Source organism: Rhinolophus sinicus, unplaced genomic scaffold (assembly GCF_036562045.2).
Source record: "Rhinolophus sinicus isolate RSC01 unplaced genomic scaffold, ASM3656204v1 Contig9, whole genome shotgun sequence".
Classification (NCBI taxonomy): domain Eukaryota; kingdom Metazoa; phylum Chordata; class Mammalia; order Chiroptera; family Rhinolophidae; genus Rhinolophus; species Rhinolophus sinicus.
The window spans coordinates 85711-109593 of NW_027423808.1; the positions used below are offsets into that span (position 1 = coordinate 85711).

Genomic DNA, 23883 nt, shown 5'->3' on the forward strand with positions numbered 1-23883 from the left:
ATTTCATTCATGATTCCCTGGGGAGGGAAGCCTGAGAGTGCCATATGTAGAAGTGTGTGCCTTTGATCAGTCTTTGATCCAGGCCTGAGAATGTGGGTGTTGGCATTGTGCTTTGGGAACACAGTTGTGCAGAGGTGGAACCCTATGAAAGCAGTTGAAAAACTTCTCATGGGGTGCAATTCTTAGATGTTGTTTTAAGTAAAAGGCAAACACACTGAAAATTCCCAATAAATGCACACAGATACTGGGCTGCATGTCAGGACAGGACGTGATCTTGTTTTGACTATCAGGGCATGGTGAACCAAGCACAGAGTTCCCAGTCCTTTCATGTAGCAGGCTCTCCCTGCAAGAATGAGCATGCACAAGCAAGTAGGCTTCATTTCTCTAAAGGGGATAGCTTGTGGTGGGTGGTCACTGTCTTTCTCTTACAAAATAATACTTAAAATGTCCATATGTAACCCTGCATCTGATCATGTGAATTATATATATATATATATATATATATATATATATATATATATATATATATATATATATATATATATATATATATAGATGCACACGTGTATAGTTCATATAATATTCATATATTAAAATATATTATATATAATATAATATAGGTATATATATGTATATGTTATTCACATGCTCAGATGCAGGGTTACATATGGTCATTTTAGATATTATTTAAGTGTGCATATAGACTTCTACAGTGTGTGTATTCACCTATGTATGTGTATGCGTACACTGAAATGTTATATCTCTCATAAAAAAGCATCTGAACTTAGGGCAATTGAGAACAGAGATATGACTAAGAGTGTCCCTAATGCATTGACATTTGAAGGCAAACACACTGAAGGCATGTCTTTGCACTCCTTGGGATAGAACAAAGAGAAAGAAACACCTGTCTCGACAGACCAATGCCATAGACACTGTAGACCAAATGGTCCTAAATAGTATATGCAGGAGAGAAAGAAACCTCAAATCAACCACATATCCTTATGTTCTTGTCAAGCCAATGAGAAATCTTTCCCCTGAGGTGACCAATATATGAGAAAAACACTCTGAGGTAATGTTAGGGTGGCTGACTTGTTCTCCAAGAGAGAACAACACTACTTTCTTCCATCAAAATTTTGGCAGGTCAGCCTTATGGAAACACCATCCTCGGCCTTGCTCTCTGTCACGGCAAACTGACTGGAAGGACGGGGTCAGATGGGAAGCATTCTGTCGTCGATGCTGCCCAACATCAGGAACCACTTGCCCTAGAAATCGTATTGTGGGACAAGTCGATCTACTGTCACTGGCACAGTGAAGGTTTCATCTGCCTGAGCTGCTGACCAGGCAGCAGAAGAGCTTATCTCTTGTGCTCTGCCAAGCAATGGTCTCTGTGTTCACCAAGACAAGGAGGAGATCCCGTCTGTCTCCCACCCTCCTGAGTCTCTAAGACTCATTCAGTGACAAGGCCAAGTTGGAGGAATGTTTTTCAATGTTCCTAGAATCTGTCGGTGAAAGGAAGGCAGGTATTCTAGCATGACCCACGATGGAAGGAGTTTACAAAGGTGTAACCACACAGAGACTCAGGTTCTTTTAGGGCAATTGAATGGTGGTCACCCAAGACACTCTAGTATGTACTTTATTTGCAAAACCTCCACTTTGCTGGACCTCACAGAAAACCCAGGATTAAGAACATGGGGGAGTGAGAGACAAAAAGACAGGGAATCAAAAGAGAAGGACATAAGGATAGAAAGAGGGTAAGAAGGAGAGACAGTGGAAGAGGGAAGGCGGTAGGCAGTTAGGCAGGGAGGAAGGAAGGGATGGTGGGAGAGAGAAGGGGAGAGAGAAACAATCCGACATAACGAGCTGTTAATGAAGGGCTTATATCCCGAGTACAGGAGGTCAACTATGCAAATATTAAGGCCACAGCTCCGCACGTGTAGTGTCCATGGCAGTGTCTGCATTTGTGTTCTCAGATATGTCTATTCCAGGGATATACTGCGCTGGCCAGGTCCTATTCCCAGGGCTATTTCCTGAGAGCTCCCTGTGGATCAGCTGTACAAGTGCAACAAAAATGTGATTTTGTAGTAAGAAGCCCTGCCTAGCGCTCATGGTCCCAGCAGCTGGCACCCATGTCCAGGAAAACACCAGTTGCCAGCTTCAGTAGACTTTCTACAGACTGATCCTTGTAGAGGGAGGGACTGCACTTTGGGAAGGGTGGTGAGGAAGTAGCCTGGCCACGAAGCTGGTCGGATGGGACAAGGTGGCTAGGTGGGCCTTAGACAGGAAGGGCCAGGATCTGGTATCACCAGGTCCTCTTTCTCATTGGTGGAGACGGGGTCAGCTGACTGAGCATGGCTCTGGCATCCTTCCAGCTGATTTAGTGCAGGGTGGGCGGCCACATTCCGCATGTGCCCTTCCTATCGGAGACCGGCAGCCAAACCTAGAAGCTGAGCTCTACGGTCCTAGGATTGCAGGTGACAAATGTCCCTTCAACGTGACACATGTGCTACTGCCTTCTGCATCTTCTCCACTGCACTTCTCAGTGTGGGCCCCATGGCGAGTGAGTCTGGGTCTGGGCGGGTCCAGTGATGAGGCATCCTCAGGTGATTTAGCTCTGGGATTGTGCCTTGAAGGGGCAGCAGCTGGAGCCGAGGGTCTCCCGGGCAGTGGGACTCCTGGAGACCCTGCCTGCCTCAGCAGGTGGGAGGGTGGCAGAGGCCTCCATCCTCGGTGTGGAGGCAGAGCAGGAAGGAGAGGCCCTGGAGTGGCATCAGGAGGCAGTGTTACTTGTAGAGGACATGGTTCAAATTTTGTTGATGAACAGGAGGTGGTGACCGGTGGGTCATAGTGGATGTGGTGGGCTGATGCTTCCACACAGCCTGCTTCCCCACACACATATACAGACTTTTCAAGCTGTGAGTCTGGCAGAGCTCCAAACACAACCAGGAAGCCCCTTCTGCACACAGGTTTCTTGAGGAGTTGTGTGTGGATACAGCTTTAAGGGACCATCACACTCCTCAGACAACATGGACACAGGAGAGATCATCCACAGACCTAAGCAGTGCCTTTCCTGCTTAAGCAGTGCACTTCACACAAGTGAAGTGAAGACTAGGGATTGTCAGGGAGCAGGCAGTGACAGATGATCCAGTAACCAGGGACGCACGCCAGTCTTGCGCATGTGTAATGCATAGCAGGAGCTTTAACTAACATTTATCTATTGGCCTTTGCTCTGCTTCGCTTGGGTATTGAAAATAGTGTTGTGATGAACATGTATCTGTTTAATTAGTCATTTCAATTTCTTCAGATTATGCCTAGAAGTGGAATTGCTGAGTCATAAGGAAATTCTCATTTCGGTTTTCTAAGAAAACTCCAAACTGTGTTCCACATTGGCTGCATCAGTTTGCGATTCCACCGACAGTGTATGTTCGTGTGTTCCCTTACAATATCAAGATATGGAAGCAACCCAAATGACCAGCCACATATGAGTGGATAAAGAACGTTATGATATCCATTTGATGCTTCAGTCTTATATGGAAGATTGTAACGTTTTTACCCCCTTAATGTTCCACAAGCTAAACTTCACTTGCACTGTTCCTTTAAAGGAATACTTTTAAGAATCCTCAAAGATACATGCTAATTTGCAAACTCAGTTTGACAGACTTAATAAAACTTTATAAACTCAAACTTCCAAGAATACATGAGTTTTTTAAAGTATTCTTATTAACGATCTTTGCCTACATTTACTGATAAATATCCTAAGACTGGCAGATCCTTATATATTTGTAAGAGCATACAGTATTAAACCTTTGGATTTGCACTGATTTTCATATTCCAAGGTAAAGTTGATGAGTGCTTCCTTAAAAACAATGCACACAACACACACACATACACACAATACAAAGAGTGTCAAAAATTATATACACATTTTAAGAAAGGAAAACCTGTGTTAAATTTGTAATACTCAATATATACCGGTAATAAAAATGAATACGAGTAATGTGAATACATTTTCTGGAACCCCCAGTACATACATACATATATATGTACACATACACACACACACACACACACACACACACACACACACAGAAACACACACACACAACTTAAGCACACTTACTTTCATTTCATTAAGATACATACTCAGGGAAGTTAACTGGCTCAGTTTTATTTTACTAGTATAGTTGATATTCACTATTAGTTTATGATGTAAAGGGTCGTCATCAGACTAACTGAATCAGTTTTGTTTTACTAGAGAAAATGGATTAACTTACCATTATTGACACTTGGGCCATCTGCTGCTGTAGAATGGATAAGCAAATAGATGCTTCATTTTATATTCCTTAAAAATTTTATATCATTCCATATGTTCATTTTTTATCTTCACGTATACCATTACTTTAAGGGATATAAACACACACACAATTTCACACTTATGAGGCAAAAATTGTTTTGCAGCATTGTTGGAGAATGTTCAAACCTTTTATTTTATTCATTTAATTTTTCAAAGAGGAATATATGATTTATTTAGCCCTTCAAGCTGCAAACAGGCACAATTTTCTGATGGTAATGTAACAGGGGCTGCTTAATTTTGTATGCCTTTTTATGTTCAAAGATAGAAAGGGAAATTTTACAGGAAAAGAGCAAGTCACCTCCACATTGCTTTATGGTTGTTTTAGTCAGGAGTAAAGTCAGACATAAAATAGTGTTTTGTGAAAAGTTGACTCTGCAAATTATAGCAATAGACACATGAAATTTAAACTGTTTAAAGTATTATATCTCAATTAAAATGAACAATTATGAAATTACTTTGAGAAATTCCACTTTTTCATGTTATCCAAAAATTCATGGATGGAACAATAATACACACATCTACCGAAACAAACCCTTTTTTTTTTTTCTTTTGTAGTACTCAACTGACAGAAACATGGCATTTAAATTATCTCTTCTCACAGAAAATTTAGTACATAACAGTATTTTTCAGTATCTGTTTCTGCCTGATCTTTCAGGTTGGCTTCACCCACAAACTCCTCTGGAAACCCTGTAACTTGAGCTACTATATGATTCATGAGGAACAGAGTACACCCTATTAAGAGATGGTGAAAACCATCGTTCCTGCCACCACAATCATGACCACTTAGAGATGTAGCACTTCAGCTGCTTGAGTATTTTTCATGCCATCCACCATATCCTTCTCATGTGTTATACTCATCATAACAACCACTTCCATCATAAGTCAGAAGGGGCCTTCGTGCTGGTGGTATTCCCTGAGAGGTTCCTGTAAAGTTAACGATCAAAGAACAAAACGTAAACTACATTACAAAATATTCTGGTATCATTACACCATGACACTATAAAATGCTAACTAAATATCTGGGTAATGGGCCTTCATTTTCCTGTGCTCAGAAGGTAACAATGATGTTGCATTAGTCAAAGAATCTCATGTTCCTTTAAAAGAAAGTATAAGAGTAATATCTGTAGCCTAAGTCAATTTTTTAAAATAAATGTCCTATTCACAGTTTCTGAAATTGGGCTGAGATTCTGACTTTAATATTGTTCCTTTGCTTCATACTGCTAAACACCTGTTACTTTAAAATGTTAAAATAAGTTTTATTTAATGAGGAAAAAAAGATGAGACTAACAATTTACCCTAAAAAGCATTCTATTTGTTAAAAGCATTATTAAGATAATGATTCCAAGACCTTCAACCTAATCAAAAGTCCATAGTAGTGTTTTCCCTTCATGGAATTAGAAGTAAAATAAAACAACACTGGCCTGTTAAGTCTAACTGTATGATTTAAAAGTCAGATCTGGACACTTACCATGACTCCCACATGAACCTCTGTAAGAGCATCTCCGTGTATGTTCAGAATAATCTATATCATGACCCCACCACAGTCATCAGGATCACAACATTAAAAAAAAAAGCAACACAGAGTATGAATCAATGTCCAAATTGAGAAGTGCAGTTTGATAAGAAAGAGAAAAATTAATAGTACCTATGTCTCCTAGAGGAATGTTCATCCTGAGGATGTGAATGGCTATAATCACAGTAGCCTCTAGGTTGTGGTTTTACAATGTAATCCTTGTAGTCTTGGAACTGTGATTATCTTTACATGCATAACTTAAACAAATAAAGTAGCAAATATCTTAAAATGCACCTGCTGATATACAGTAGAATATATTAAAAGCTGTGACGATGAAAATACAAAGTATTTTAAAAGAACAAAGGACCTCAATACACTTTTCTCCAAAGAAGACATACCGCCAACGGGCACGTGAAAACATGTTCAATATAGTTAGTCATTAGAGAAATGAAAATCAAAAACCAATATTAGATACTACTGTACTCATAAGTTGGCTATATAATTTGTTTATAAATGAAATTTCTCCTCACTCTGGGTAGTGAATACGCAGTGTGGTGTGTAGGGATGTATTGCAGAATTGTACCCTTGACATCTATGAAATTTTACTAAACATTTTCACCCCAATAAAGTTTAATTAAAGAAGCAAAGAAAACAGAAAAAGGAAAGTATCTAGTGTTGATGAAGATGTACAAAAATTGGAATCCTACATACACTGATGATAGAGATGTCAAATGGTGCAGGTGCTATGGGAAAGATGGGTGGTTCCTTAAAAAGTAAACAGAGTTACAATATGACCAGGAATGCCATTTCCTCAGTACATAACCAAATAATAGGATACTTGGGAATTCTATACCCAAATGCTTGTACATGAATATTCACAACAGCAGTATGATGGAAATGGATGAACAAATTTGGTTAATTAACGACACCTACAATGGATTATTTATTTAATCAGTCTTCAGGATGTGATGTACTGATTCATGCTACAACACTGATGATCCTCAAAAACATTCATGCTAATGAAAAAAGCCAGTTAAAAAAAGGTCACCTATTGTTTGATTCCAATAGTATGATTCATCCAGAATAGGAATGTTGATATAGACAGAACACATATAAGTGCTTGCTAGTGCCTGGAGCAGGGGAATAAATTGGGAGTGATTGCTTAAATGTCAGATCATTTTACTTGGGTGTAATAAAAATATTTTGTAACCAGACAGAGGTTGTGACTGCAAAACACTGTGAATGTTATTGAATCGTTCACTCCTAAAATGTTTAATTTTATGGTAGATGAATTTCACCTGAACAAAATATATCAACTATGATATAACGGTTCACATATTTTATTGTCCTTTACCTATCTTTAGTAGAATAACCACCATCCCTCGGTGTCATACACTATTTTCTCCTGGAAGAGACTGGCTCTTGGCATGGAGGACCTGCGTATGTTTTTCTCCCTTACAATACTGGTCCTGCAATTTAAAATTGCATAAGTATCTCAGAATTGAGCATAACATTTCAAAGAAAAATAAAACATTAAAAACATCGTGTTATTTCCTCTTTCCAAATTGATCTTCAATAATTAGTCTAAGATTCCATTTATGCTCATTTTGTCTGCCCTTTAAAGTGTTAATCTTGAATAATGGTTTTATCCTCTGAGACATCTCTCCTCCCTCTATACATTTTGCATAATCTTTACATTACCTTCAATAAGCAAAAACTCAAAAATCTGAGTGAAATATAATTTTGACAACTACTTTCACATATTCAATTCTTACATATGTCATCTGTAAGCATTTCTCCTTTTCAATTTTCATTGTCTTACTTCATCCATCTCTTGCCTCAATTATTTAAAAGTCTCTGCCTTGACTTCACTCTTCCTACTTAATGTACTACTCCTTATAATGGTTCCATTACAACTAATTAGTCTTTTTAATACCCAAGTCTTGTACTATTACCACTCTCCCAATTTCTCCTGAGAGACCACAATATTAATCCAAGTGAAGGGAAAAGAGCCTTGGTGAGGCTCTCTCCCCAACCAGTGGCTGGCTCTCCCCCAGGATGTGCTGGTCTGAGACATAGTAGCAATGCTAGCCCTCACCCAGTGACCTGCTGGTCCGACATAAAGGAACAAAGTGTAGGGACCGTCCATTTGAAAGATATACTCTTATGTCAGCACCTTTGCTCTACGTCAACTTTGTCTCTGTATGGTATAAAGTTGTCTAGCTGTTTCATGAGGTTGGTGGCAGAGACATGAAAAGGCTGCTGCCTGTATCCAGTGAACGGACTGAGTATTCCCCCTAAGCCTGAATAAAGTATATCTACTTTGCCTTCGGCTCCACGTATCTTCTTCCACTCCCCGAGGTGCACACACATTACTCCTGAGACTCAACCCACCAGGACACCTAGTGAAGTGAGTAGGATCTAGGTCAGGTAAGACATCTCTGTGTCCCTGGGCAGAACATGTGCTTTCACATGGTTTTTGGTACCTGGTGGCCGATACTCTGAGGAGCTGGGCCTCCTTGGAGGGGTGGGAAGATGTCGATGGTTCTCAGGCCAGCACAGAAAAAGCCTTGCAGATTTTATCTGAGCAGTTGCTAGAAGAAACCAGAGGTGCTGCCAGCTGTGTGGGCTGGATGTGCCTCCATGTGCTGTGTGGACATGCATTGAAGAGGAAGAGCTTGCTGAAGTGGCCAGAGTGTGGGACCTACATCTCTGGAGGAACTGCTGGAGGCCTGACTCCATCAGCTCAAGGAGGAACTCCTCAGTGGGGCGGGGTGAAGTAGACACCATTCTGGAGTTCCCAACAGAGGATGCTGGGAAGGCTGAAGATGTCCCACACCCCTGCATTTGGCCCACTGTACAACAAGAGGTAAAACATGAACAAACATTGGGCCCCGGAGGCATTGATGCTGGCAACACAGCAGTGACTGAGTTCACAAATTATACTCCTTATACTCCCACGGAGTTGTGAGAGTTGATAAAACTGTGGTTGCAACGCCACTGTGAGCCACTCGAGGTTGGTGGCTGTGCTTGTGGGACAAAGGAGCAGACAGTATTCTCTGTTCCCCAGGTAAAATGGAAAAGCTAGCCTCCGTGATGGTGCACCCATCTCTACAGCAATGGCTACAAATTGTTACAAGCTAGTTCAAGGCCAGGGCAACCAATCCTTAGTGGGTGGCTCACTGCTGTGGTGTACACAGTGTGGGGAAATGTAGGAAAGCTGCCTCAGACTGTGAACAAATGGCACTATATACTAAACTTGTGCAAAGCATAGGTGAAATCGGTATGAGACATCCTGTTTTTCTCTAACACACATGGGACAGATGATGAGTATTTTATGATGAACATGAGAAATCGATTTTGGGTACTACTCCTGCAAATGTCTTTGGGTCCTGGGTTGCTTTCCTTGAACCCTTTACGGGACGGCAGAATCTTAAAGCCACAACCCCATAGCTACCCTGGGAGATGTGGAGGGATGGCAGCAGGCAAAATTAGGACGCAAGGTCTTAGAGGTTAAGACAAGATGTCCAAAATAGAAGTAAGTGAGGGCAAACCAGATGGTCCCAGAGGGTGATGCACATGCACATGTGAAAAGGTCTCTTAGCAGCGGAATTTGATCAAGAAAAAAGTAGAGTGAAAACCCGATGTGGTCTTGTTCAAACTAAGGGAACAGTTATGACAAGAACAGCAATTCTGGCAAAACCCCAAGGAGAAGTCTGAGAAAGTGTGATGCATGTCCCTCTGGGAGTTCATGCTACCACAGGAGGCTATCTCCCTCCAGCTGGACTGGTATGGGGGCATGGCAAGGTACCCGGTCACAGAGAATGAGCGGGGATCAGAGGCCTCACCTAGAACTGTCCATACATTGATCCCCTTCTAATATACAGAGGGTTTGGCATGAGGTTGACACCGGTGCAAACTGCAGCCTTATCTGTGGGAACGCTGAACTTTTTCCTGGACCAGCAATCTACATTGATCGCTATGGGGGGAAGACTTTGAAGGTGAAAGTCATTTGCTTATCACTGGGTATAGGAAGTCTTCCCACCTGTACCTACACGGTGTATGTCTCCCCCATCCTGGAATATACTTAAGGGTAGATAAGCTGCATGAGCTCAGGTTGTAGACTTTGGTCGGAGTGTTCTGCCTCTGAATACATGTAATGAAAATGGTGATACGGACATGCTCACTACCCCCCTCGTGTATTACTGAGGCTCAATCACGTGGTTACAGTGTGACAGTATCCATTGCCAGGTGTGGTATGAGGATTGGCCGTACAATTTTAGAGCTGGAGAAAGTACATATTATTGAGACCAATGCATAGTCCCTTTAACTCCCTGGTATGGCAGTAAAGAAACCGGGTGGGACTTGATGAACGAATACAGACTACAGGAAATTAAATAAGGTGACACCACCTCTGCATGTTAGGCACCTGCTAGCCCCATGGCGAGCTGGTGCCTTCAGTTCCTGATTTTATGGACCGCTTCACTATACGCTTGGAAACATATTGCTATGTAGTGGATCTGGAGATCTTCTCTATTGACATTGAACCTGAGAGTCAAGAACAGTTTGCCATCACTTGGGACGGTCATCAATGGACCTCTGAAGCCATCCAACAGTGATATTTACATAGTCCTACTATTGGCCATAGGCTTGAGGCCAATATTTGGCACAGTGGAAAAAGCCATCCTCGGTGGCTCTGCTTCAATATGCTGATCATATATTACTAACATCTGATTCTCTTTCAGATTTAGAACAAGCCGCTCCCTCTCTTCTCTGCCTCTTGAAGTCATGTGGCTGGGTGAACAAGGGAAAGTTCAAGGCTCCTGGCTTACATGTCAAGTTTTTGGGTGTTGTGTGGTCGGTAAGGCAAAGGGTATACCAGAAGTTGTTATTGTAAAATACAGGTATTTCTCCGACCGACCAAGGTCTCCGAACTACAAACGTAGTTGGATCTGTTGGGGTATTAGTGGGTGTTTAACCCATTTAGCACAGATGGCAAGGCCCTTATGTGCCATGGTGTAGAAGGATGCCTCATGGGATTGGGCAGAAGCTATACCACAGACATATGTTGCCGCTAATGGGCAAGTCAACAGACACAGGTACTACAAATAGTAGATCCAGGTTGCCCGTTTGAACTCCATGTTCATGTAACCCATGAAGGGTAGGTTTGGGGCCTCTGGCAACAGCAGGAGCATCTTGCTTTCCAGTGCGGTTCTGCTCCCAACTGTGTAAAGGAGCGGAAGTCTGCTACTCCCTGATGGAAACAAATGGCTACTGTGTACACAGCTTTGGTGGCTACAGAAGTCATCTCAGAAACGACATGGTTATTGGGGACCCAGAGACCCAAAACCGGGGTGGCACACCCACCAGCCATGCCAAGTGGTGTGCCTACTTAGAGCAATGTAGTACCCTCAGTTCAAGCCCTTTGAGCACAATTACAGCAGGTCCTATGGCCTATGCATCTTGTAGCTTAGGCCACGCCTGGTGATCTAGCTAGTGAGGGAATTTAGAACCCTCAACTTACAGACAAAGACAGCCACACAGTACCTGAAGTTGCCCCATATACTGATGGCTCGTCGGGAAACTGGGGCCATTTGGACGTCTTTTGGTGTGCAGTCCAAAATAGACACCATTTGGTTTGATGCTGGGGTGGGTAAGAGTAGTATGTGGGCTGAGCTAAGGGCTATTTAGATCATCATCAGCCATGAACCTGGTCTACTGGTAATTTATACATACAGCTCAGGGGTGTTTTGGCACCTGATGTTGTGGCTCCTCATTTGGAAGCACCAAAAATGGTAGATAGGACACCATCCACTGTGGACTCAAGACATCTGGCAAGACTTCTGGGATCTAGGGCAGAAAAAAGAGGTGACCCTGATGCACGTTACAGATCACTGCCCTTTAACGCCCCAGGTAATTATGATGCAGATGCCTTAGCACAGATCCGGTGGTTAGAACGGTCCCCTGCCACTGATGTAGCCCACTGGCTGCATAGAAAGTTGCAGAATGGAAAAACAAAACCATGTGGGAGGTGAACAGATTCTGGAGGCTGTCCTTGAAATGGCAGGAGATGGCTGGTGCCTGCCACAACTGTCTCTTTTGTGTCCAGGACAGTCCCAAACAGCAAACACAAGGGAGGGTGACACAACAACTCATGCAAGGGAGGGTGCCCCTCACTTTCTGACAAGTGGATTACCTAGGACCCCTGTCCAAAGCCGAGAATGGCACTTACATGTTCACAGCTGTAGACACTGCTACAGGGTTATTGATTGGTTGGCCATGGCTGTTTGCATACTAGCGACATACTTTAGCATTGCTGTATGCCCTCTATGGGCGCCCACAGGTCATTGAAAGCAATAGGAGTACTCAAGTTATGGGATATAAAGTGCAGCGATTGGCTGCCAGGATGTAATACAATGGCTGTTGCATGCCCCATACAATCCAAAGATACCTGGCATAATTGACCATTATAACAGCCTATTGAAACAAGGATTTCAGTTGTTGTAACACCCTCTCACGATGCCTGACTGGGCCTCCTGTCTATGTAAATTTTGAGAATTTGCACGAGAAGCCTAGAAAGGGTGAGCCCTCACCAGTAGAGTTTTGTTACATTGGATGGCCACTCCCATGCAACTACAAGTCACTACCAGTGAGACCCTACTATAGCCAGGATATGGCAAAAATAAAAACATCCTGTTACCAACACCCACACGCTTGAAAGCACAAAAACAACTGCAACAGACTTGGCCCTGGCAGGTCAAAAGTCCCCACTGTCATTAGTAGGGCCTGCTAGCCCCATGGGGAGCTGGTGTGACATACGATTGACAAGTGACTCCAGTGGTTGTGGCCAAGTGCCCACCACAGATGACTGTGGTCTATGCAGGTCCCGGCAGTGGGACGATCATGCGGGGCCTGTTGTGCTCTCACTGTGACCTGTCATGGGGTCCCCTATTCTTTACGTGTTGAAATCACACAAGGGATTCCCAGCACTGCTCCAAACATGGGAAAGGTGCTGGGAGCAGAAACATTCCTCTCTCAGGACAAAGAGCTAGCATGTATCCTCCCAGATGGGAGGGATCGGCCATTGTTCTTTCCAATGTCTACCGTTTCTTTCAGCTCATAGATGCCTGTAGGCGAATACCATGGTAGACTGGGCCCAAACCTATGCCAGAGTGGCGAACATCTGCAGTGTTGGATTTACAAGATTTTCCAGCCAGCACCACGGTGGGGTTCCCATGGTGTATCTCTGCAGTCAGTGCAGAGAACTGGACTTGGTTGCAAGGATTGAACCCTTGACAGGTAGACTGGAAACGTCCTCTCCCATATGAGGGTGCAAAGAAATTACACCATGGCATGGCTGGGTCATGCAGTATAGGATAGGTCAGGTATCTCACGAATAAAGATGTAGAACTTACCCAGGTCATCCCTCTGTTTTGGGGATGACAGACTGACACCAGAGACACGGGTTGGTTACCTGCAACCCTGTCAGAACACAACCCAAGTCCCCGAGGGTCATATATGGTAAAAGGGTAACAGGGGTTGGACCCAACCAATTTTGATCCCGATGCACGCCTGTGGCTTTATGGCTGGCCCTAAATCCCTATCCAGTAGATAGGGAGTTGTACATGGGGATGGCCATACCATCCAGCATGTGTGCGACCCACACTAGAAAATCGACACACAAAATTGGGAGCCCTTTACAGCCAGACATCGCCTTGCCAAGAGGACACCCAAATGGTTTTATCCCTTGGTTTTCGCAGTCCACAAGCTAGATCTATCATGCTGGAAACACAAATAACTGTACTTGCTGAGCACACTGCCCAAGCTTTTAACCAAACCCACCAGGCCCTGCACTTCCTGATGGAGAAAGTCGAACCATGAAAAAGATAGTCCTCCAAAACCGGATGGCTTTCATCATTTTAACTACTGCCCAGGGTGGTACCTGTGCCATTGTACATGCTGATTATTGTTTATATATTGCTGATAATAAGACAAATGTACGCCAGGCACTGTCTGCCCTGACAGAATAAATTAGTGGCACTCAGTGCCAGACAGGAGACCCCCGACAAGAATGGTGGGCCTGGCTCTCCTCCTCTTTGAGATGAGATTTTGCAATGTTGAAAAGAGGGGCTTGTGTCCTAGTGGCCTTCTGCTATTCTTCGTATCGCTGTTGCATCGTCTGGGTACAGGGCTCTGCCCTGTTGACAAAAAGATCTACAGTGAAGGCCCAAGGCAGACGCAACTAGCTGGCAGGTGAGAAACCTTGAAGGGATCAGGTGTAGGAAAAATAACCTTTGTCAGGCTCACTCCCTGACCAGCTGCTGGCCCTGACCCGGCGACATGCTGGTCCAGGGCGATGCTATACATTACTAACCCTGACCAGGTGACCTGATGATACACAATGCTGGCATCATCAATCTTACAGATGAACTCTAATGTAAGCACACTTGCTACATGCCACCTTTGTCTCTGTGTGGTTTAAAAGTGTCCGGATTTTTCACTATGGGTGCGGCTGAGACAAAACAAGAGCTGCTGGCTGTATCCATGACGGGACTGATTGTGTCCCCTAATTAAGCCTAAATAAAATATGTCTACTTTGCCTTCGGCTCCACATGTCTTCTTCCAGCTCCCAGGCACACGCACCTTACTCTGAGACTCGACCCACCCAGACAACAAATTATCACAAATAAGTTTCAAGATCTTATTTCCCACTTACACGAGTCTTTTCATGCTATTTTTTTCCGGTCTCAGGATACTCCATCTTCTTACCTTCTACTTCTATGTATTATTACACTGTCAATAATACTCTTTGGGCTTATCAAAATTTTTATTGAGCTACTTCATGTCAAATTATTTATGTATATTTTACAATTTATCGCCAACTGGTTGACTCTAACCTAATGCTCCTAAATTTCAATGTATAAGCTTAGACTCTGTAACGATGACAATGTAGAGTTCTACTGCATATCCGCAATACTATTTTAAGGATCACTTTAAGAGCACTGTATCTCATTTAAAATATGACTTTCTTTGATGAGTAGTATTCTCTTTATGTGCTAATTTTTACTCCCAGCTCCTAGAGATCATTCTTTCACTTATTTGTGTTTGTTCACTAGCTCATACACTAACAGGAATGTATAGGAATCTTGTGTATTTTGAAGTTGATAGCCATACTGTACTTACTTAGAATTAGCAATCTTCTGCATGTGAAATGTAATTTTCTTTTAAATTTGCTTTCAATTCCAGTTGACATTCCATATTGTTTTATATTGGTTTCAGGTGTACAGCACAGTGGTTACACATTTCTGTAACTTACAAATTGATCCCCTGAATCATTATCATACCCATCTGGCACTGTACATATATTAATACAGTATTATTGACTGTATCCCCATACTGTAATTATAACCCACGATTATGTTGTGACTTCCAATTTGTACTTTGTAATCCCTTCACTGTTTCAGCAAGCCTCCCAACCCCACTGCCATCAGGCAACCATCAGTTACTTCTCTGTATCTGAGTCTGTTTCTGTTTCGCTCACTTATTTGTTTCTTTGGTTTCCGCATGATAAATGAAATCAGATTGAACTGAGAAGCAAGACGTTTTAGAAACAACGCTTAGTAAGGAAGTATAATATGTTTTCCAATTCAGTGATTTTTCACGTTCTTACAATATCAAGTGTCAAAGAGAAAATCTAAAAGGGTAAGGGAGCTAAAGTTGTCTTTTAAACTTCTGTAAAATAGAAGATATGTTGTTATATGGATTACTAAGAGTTGTTTCTAAAGCCTCTTGCTTGCTTCTCTGTTCAATCTGAGATGGGACGCCTCCCTTTCAAATTTATTATATCTTGTTATATTTCATTCTACACTTCATTCCCTGCTTTGCTGCTTTAAGTGATTTTTCAAACAATTTCAGATTATTATGTTAGACCATTCTGTTAGAGTTTAAAACATCTCTGCACCAAGCAGTCACAGAACTAATTTATGTCCTCCATATATTTCACAACTTTATGCACTTCTATAATTTCTCCCAATGTAAGATGTATGAATCCTTAGATTTGCTTTTCAAGTCTTAATTTTATTTTAAAATACCACTTAGCCCCAATGATCTCCCTTCAAGCTACATGACAAAATACTTATGTTCTATCTGTTACGCCATCATTACTTACTTGTTATTTTCTTCTCAATGAAATTATTCTTAAAATCAGAAAATGTATCCCATGTGTATTTGTATATATTTCTTAGTGTTTTCACACAACCAAAAATGATACCCTGCACATAAACACTATTATGGTCTTTTAACTGAACTTTTTAATAATGTTTAGGTCAGGGAACCGTTAGCAAGGATCATTGGCAAGAACTCATATTGAGATTAAGAATGTATCCATCAACATTACATTAAAAAAAAATCTGTCAAGTGCCATCATAATCCAAACAAAGAAAGGAAAATAGATTAATATGGCAAGTATTAGTTTTTGTTTATCTTTCTGTCCAGTTGGTAAAAAATCATAGCCTAACTACACCATTGATCAGAATATTCTCTCACTTTCACGAAAAGCTGCATTTTGAACCATGTGAAAAATAAGTCTACTAATCAAAGATTATTAACAGAAACTTTAAAAATTAGGAAGGACCCTGTATCAAACAGGGACTCAGAAGGAACTACTTTTCCCACTGTAGTGTTAACTATCTATTGCATCCATAACTACAAGCTGAACATTATTTTCTTACCGTGACTCAATAACCTTTTGATCAGTGAATATTCCCATGCACTTCCCACCCTGCATTTTGCTTGTTGATTTTAAAGTTAAGCATTCAGTTTATAATAGCTTATTTTCATTAATAAAAATGATTGTTTTTGCCTTACCTTGTCTTCCCACCCCACTGTTGCTCCACCCTGCACCAGAACGGGCAGAGGTTTTCGGAGGAGCACTTCCACTTCTTGATGATGGACCCCTTTTCACTGGATAGGGTCCCTTGGAAGAACTCAAGTTGAGATTAAGAATATATCCACCATCATCTGGGTTTAAAAATCATATTTTCTAGTTAAGTAGAGTCAGCATTCTTTAAATGGTCAGATATTGGTAATTCTTTGTAACATTTCATTCACTAAACAGCACTGTGGTCTCAGGCACTCATACTAGTCTAAACTAATAAAAATTGTCCTTTTATATGACATCAGTGCAATTCAAAGATTCACTGTAAAAGTCCATTCAGAAAACCAGGTAAAAACAAACAAACAAAAAACACTCAAGAAACATTTCACATTGGTGGAAGAAACAGATTTTGGAAGAACTGGTGGGGTATAGAAATCTGGAGAAATTAAACATAAAAGTACACTTTTTACATGTAGGACATAAATGGTGTTTTTCCATATAGGATGAAAATGTAACATCACAGGCATAATTTAAAATACTAAAAATCAAAATGTGCATCAGAAAAAAGTATTACCTAAAGATGATGTTAAAGTACAGTACTTATATTTCACTTACAAAATACTCCTAATTCTCAGTGAAAAGACAATGCTCTGCTGAACCTGACTGGTATTTAAGATTTTCATACTGGATTAATGAAAACTGAACTTTTACCTTTCTAACTAGAAAAATCTTTTGGTATACTCAAAGTATATGTGTGTGACAATTCCTCAGTAAGAAAAAATAAAAGAATATCTGTGTTTATGGCAGAATTCAGATTCTGTATTGCTAAATTTGTCTCAAGATCATAGTGAAGAAAACAAAATACACCTATCATAAAGTGGGACAAAGACAGGAATTGCAGTGTTTGGAAAATTTCAAAAAAAAAAAAAAAAAAATCACACATCTGTCAAAAACAAAAGATCAATGTTTGATTTAGTAAGACTGGTTAACACATTAAAACAAATAGGTTTGTCTGATACACAGATATTATGAAATGAAAAGTGCCTTCATGCCATTCTTTTTAAAAGAAAGACTTCCCTGAAAATAGTTCATAAACATCAATTTCAATAACTCATTTTCTTCCCACACCCACAACCAAGAAAGGGGCATGCATGTTGTCAAGCACAGGATTTTAGTCTTTTCCTGACCCAAAGATACCTTCAAGAATCTAAATCAAGTTGTAGATATTTCCTGAAAAGCAAAGTTCATTACAACAGACCCAGGTAGAAAATCCCTATCAGTGACAGAGATTTGTTTGCCCATGTATTAACAGAAAACACATATTTAAAAATCAATCCTAAAATAGGAAGGTTTTATTTTTTTTTATTTTTTCTTTCTTTTTCTTTTTTTATTAAATTTATTGGGGTGATAATTGTTAGTGAAATTACATAGATTTCAGGTGTACAATTCTGTATTACATCATCTATAAAACCCATTGTGTGTTCATCACCCAGGGTCATTTCTCCTTCCATCATCATATATTCGATCCCCCTTACCCTCATCTCCCACCCCCCACCCCCACACCCTTACCCTCTGGCAACCACCAAACCATTGGGAAGTTTTTAATCCTGAATTATGCATACTGAGTATGATCTTTATTTCTATTGTGCAGTTTCAAGATTCTCCAAATTTATATTATGCAATGAGGTAATCTTCAGAATATAAGAAAAAAATAGCTGTTCTGTAATACTTTATTATGTATGAGTCACCACATTCAATGCAATTGAAGTTCTTGGCCCCAAGTGGAAAATTTGAACATAGGATCAACATAAATACAGAGAAATTAGTAACAATGTTCAAATATGGTCAATTTAGTTTGAAATTTATGTCATTTCACTGTAATGTGATTCAGATGGTTTTCCACATTAAGTATTTCAATCATTTTATAAGTATAAGAATTATTTCCTCTTAGAAATCGTTTAGATTGTCAAATTTAATTCCTCATCATACACCCTTTGTATGCATACAAAGTTTGAGACACTTCCATACGTTCAAATATACTGTTGTTCAATCCTATTATTGCATCCTTATATTTTAAAACATTACCCATATGTCCTCCATGTGAAGGACTCCATCTCTCTTCTTCACTTCTTCCAGATCTCAGAATTTCTGGACTGTCTCTGTTTCTAGAAGGAAGTGGTGGCCTCCGTCTACCATCACTTACAAAAGATGGTTTGTTGTTTTCCTCCACTTTAATCACTTTACCATCCAAAAACTAAAAATATGGAGTATGATATTAATAACGTTATGTCAATTTTAACTTAAATGAACAATTTTTTACAAACCTACTTATTGCTTCCAACTAAAATCAAGATCGAGGTCAATGTTCTGTTTGCTTTTTTCAAAAGAGCAAGTATTTTCTTCTGAAAGTTTGGGTCTTTCACCATGCTAAGCATGAGAGACAATTAATTCATAACTGCCTTCCAGTAAAAAAGTGTATGGAAAGGTTGTAAAAATTACATTACATGTCCTCTAGTAGTTAAACAAGATTGATACTTCTCACACACTATGAGCAGATATATACATTTACTTTCTGTAATGTTCATCTCACATCATCTTTGTACTTCCACCATTTGTTTAAATGGTTTAGCGTGCCAACGGGATCTAAAATCTGTATAATTTTAGAAAATAAATTGTTTAGATATTCATTCAAAATTATTATGTTGTTAACATTCCATATTATTTTTAGTATTTGCCATTAAAAATTAAAACAAAATGCCCCACTCTTTCGCATCTCTGTATTTATGGTAGATCTAATTTTCACATTTTGCCATACTGAATTGTTTTATTCAAAAGTGTTACTTTAATAACAATTTACTTCAATAAAAATTGTTATTAAAGATAGGACTTCTGCTCTGATTTATCATTAATGCTTAAATGTCTAATCTCCTAATAAATTCACAACATTTTATCTTTTTTAAAATTAAATTTCTTTCGGTGACATTGGTTGGTAAATTGTTTCAAGTGGACATTTCTGTAATATACCAATGTCTATATGTGACATTCAGTTTATCTTTAATTGAGGTCAAAAACATCGGATCATAAAAATTGTTCTATATAAAAACTTTTATTGTTTTGTCATACTTTTTGTAAAGGAATCTTAAATCCTACTTTCACCAAGTCTTCAGGTACATAGGCTCCAACCAACAGCAACAGTCATAACAGCCAGGTCTCACCTTAGGGCCTCATTTGCTGTTTCTGGGTCCAAATATTTTCCGTATTCAAGCACGGCTGATTCCTTACCAACCATCAAGATTCAGCTAACATCTCTTGATCTTTAAGAATAAAAACACTACCCCCTCTCTCTACAAGGTCTAACTAAATCCCCTACCACCTCATTTTAACATTGACTGTAAACGATAAATTAATTGTATTTATTTACTTTTACATATATATATATATATATATATATATATATATATATATATATATATATATATATATATATATATATATATATATATCACCATTTACCTAGAATACAAGGCCTGGAAAAACCAGGCCCTTTGTCTGATTCACCAGCATTATTCAGTTTCTACATCTCCACCTGGCACACAGTAAATAGAAAACAAAATGTTGAGTTAACAAATGTAGGGAGAATGTCTACTCAAACTACATATTCTGCTTAAAAAAGAGGAAAACTAAGAATCACCATCACTTATTCTTCTCAAGACAAATGTATCTATCTCTACTGTACCTAACAAAAAATCATGAACCAAATCCAACTTTCATGTACTACATAATATATAAAATATTAACATAAAGTATGAGGGTCAATATGTACTGAGTGCCTGAAATGTATTAAAAACCAAGCTGAACACAAGACAGTTAACACACGTACTCCACACTACGCAAGAACTTAAAAAAATGCTAAATGTGATTTAACAAGGAACAGCTTAATGTATGTTATATTGGATATAAAATGATATTATCTGCAGTATAATATGGGGGAGAGACATTTTTTAAATGGAGCAAATGTGCAAGCTCAGCATTTGAAGGAGACTGCTTTTATTTGTGAGGTTGACACAGGAAAGAGTCAACCTTGATGCCCAAAACAGGCTTAAAATAACAGTATGAAATACTGGGGATAGCTTAGTGAATAAAGTAACCATGAGACATACTGGGATCAGTTTGAAAAAATAAAGCCAAAAACAAGATAGCATGGAGTGACTCTCAGTGCAATGTTCAAGAATTTTTATTTAATAGAATCAATGAAAAGTTCAAAGGCTATACGAGACACATAATCACTACATCTTAAGATCCAGGAACTTAGTACATTAAAGATCAGGTCATAACAAACCTTTCACCTCTACTGTAAAATAAATGATGATATATATGTATTTCACAAAAATCACTCTGGTTACAGGAGATGAAAACATGTTAAGGAGGGAAGAGCAAACAAGGGGACTGGAAGGTCAGTTACTTATTATGATGCCCACATTCATTGATTTGCTCATTTCTTTTCTTCACGAACTAAACATATATATGAAGGTAAAGATCCTGCACCAATGGACATTTTTTTCAAGGTTCCTCCTCAAACAACGGGAAGTAATCTTGCCCTACTTGTCTTTGTAGGCTTTTATGCTACAGCAGTATTTCCCTGCATTGGACAAGCTTTTTATAAACACAAACCTTATTTCTGCTGTAAATATGTTTGTGGTTTCTTCTAAATATTCAAGCTCTTTGAAGGCTGAATGACTACTTACATTTACACTGAAATGCAAATATAAAATTATAGTATATTTCTAGAGCTGATGTTCATTTCAGTCTCCTTGCAAAACAATGTGCAGTATTTTTGGGACAAAAAAGAAGAGTGATAGATAAATAAATTTGGCTTCTATGGCATTACGCTACCTTAAAAAATTAGAAGGATAAAAAGGTTATAGAAGTACTATTAATTGAAGCACAGAGCTAGAATATTATTAAAAGATGTTTACCTTTCCATTTATAGCCTTGGCAGCAGCCTTAGCATCTTCAGAGCTCTCAAATGTAATAAAAGAAAAACTTCTGGAATTGTTTGTTCCCCGATGCTTCAGCAAGACAACTGTAATATGTGTAAACTTTTCAATTTAACATGTTACACAAAGTTCAACTTTTCATAATTTCAAAATTGTCCTACCGTTTTACAGTTTCTTACAAGACCCCATTTAATTAAATTTGATTTTCTGAACATAGCATAGAAACAACCTTTGGCAAGTTATTAAAAAACTAAACCTTACATCTTAAATCATTATTAGTATTCTGAAAATCCTACCGGGAGACTACCTTATCCTTACATCTACAATATTTTTACTATACTGCTTCTTTCCCTTTCACAGTAGCAACAGACCATTTGGTGGAACTTTGAACTCATTGTAATGAGTACTTTCACAATGTGAAACAGAAATATACAAAAAGAGCTTATATAAGCTTCAGGAACAGAAAATATTGAGCTATCAGTACTATGTATTTAGTGTACATTTACTTTGAGTAGATGCACATATTGTTTCTAGAGTTACCTTCCATCATGGGTCCAAATTTCCCAAACGCTGCTTCAAGAACCTTTTCATTGGTCTGGATATTGAGGCCTCCTATAAATAGCTTTCCAAGTTGATAGTTCTCCAACCCTGTTCCTGTAAATAGTTTTTAAAATGATATGCATATGCATAGCAATATATAAATTATAAGCCAAAGGATCAAATTTTATGACGCAGCATGTTTTAAACTCAATCTAACTTCTTTGAAATTATTTAAAACTGTTAACTTATGAACAAAATGACCCCAGGCCTGACAGACAAACATTCCTTTTTTTTTTAGAGATATCTGATAGAAATTTACTTGTAAAAATTAGATTGGAAGGCTAATATAATCCTTTTGAGCTGAAGAATGCAGGCCTTCATTTATTAAAAGAAAAACAAACAAACAAACAAACAAAAGTGTTTCTGGATCCCACACAGCAAACAGTTAAAACGTATATTCCATATAATGTACATGAAATATTTTAAAATTATTTTCATTCTTCTCACAACTCCCTTTTATCTTGGTTATGTATCACTCTTCTAAATACACAACGTAATTTTCTCTTTCCAAAGGCTCTTAAAATGCTAAATCATAAAAGCAAGAAAGGATTTAAAGCCTTTAATTAGGCTAATTTAAACTGAGGTTATGTTGACAGACTTCAGCAAATATTTGTTAAAGTGACATAATTTACGTTGCATGCTAAAATTTGATGCTTCCTCCAAGCACATAAACACTTTGTCACTTGATGACTGAGAAATGTAAGCTTTTAATCATACTGATTTACCATGTTGCCTATATTTTCCAATCACCACTGCAATCATAGGGGGAAAAAAAAACGTTAAAAACTAAAAACACACGTTGAAACAAAATGGTGCCCCAACAAGTACTTCTCTGACAAGTACTTCACAACTACCCACTACAACATGATGAGACAAACTAAGTTAAAGAGCAAAAATGACTGTTTTCAAAGTTCACCAAAATGAGCATCTTCGCCCACTGTAGGGTTCTCTACACCTATTCGCACTGACACCCAACACTGGTGCATTTTACTCCCCCACCCCAAGCCGCAACATGGACAAAAAATGGGAACTCCACCAGCTTCCCATATCTTCGCCCAAAAGGCAGTGGTCAGGGGAAGGAAAAACAAAGGTACTATCAGGAAACAGACCTATACCAACTCTCACAGACAGCATAGACACATTCATGCACTTAGATATATGCACATCATTTACTTCAATCTGAAGACACTGAAAAAGCCTGAGATAAAAGGAGAGTGACCACAGCCTACCTTTTCAGAGCGCATAATATATCTATGGATGCTTTCTCCTCAGGCATTAACTTGCATTTTTTTCTTTAAAATTATGAATAACCTACATTTTTTCCTATTGTCTTCCTAAGGACCTATCTCATCATTTCCCTGTCGAACCTCCAGCTACATGGACGGTGGAGAATAACAGCTTAACCAATGTAAGGAGGCTAAGAAAAATGTCGAGAACCACATGATTTCATTGATATGTGGTATATAAAACTGAAAACAACAAAGGAAAAAGAAAAACAAATGAAGAAACGAAACCCCATAGACACAGACAATAGTTTAGTGGTTAC

General features: G+C 39.2%; 1 protein-coding gene across 1 annotated transcript; it reads right to left on the minus strand.

Annotated features, from left to right (window-relative positions):
* Positions 1 to 2451: 2451 nt before the first annotated feature.
* Positions 2452 to 22391, minus strand: LOC141569852 (RNA-binding motif protein, Y chromosome-like; the record flags this gene model as incomplete). Its single annotated transcript, XM_074324375.1, has 6 exons — positions 2452 to 2756; positions 8573 to 8719; positions 16731 to 16883; positions 18781 to 18994; positions 21717 to 21823; positions 22278 to 22391. Coding segments are annotated over 6 exons (1040 nt in total), but the record flags the coding sequence as incomplete, so codon positions are not given.
* Between the last annotated feature and the right edge of the window lie 1492 nt (positions 22392 to 23883).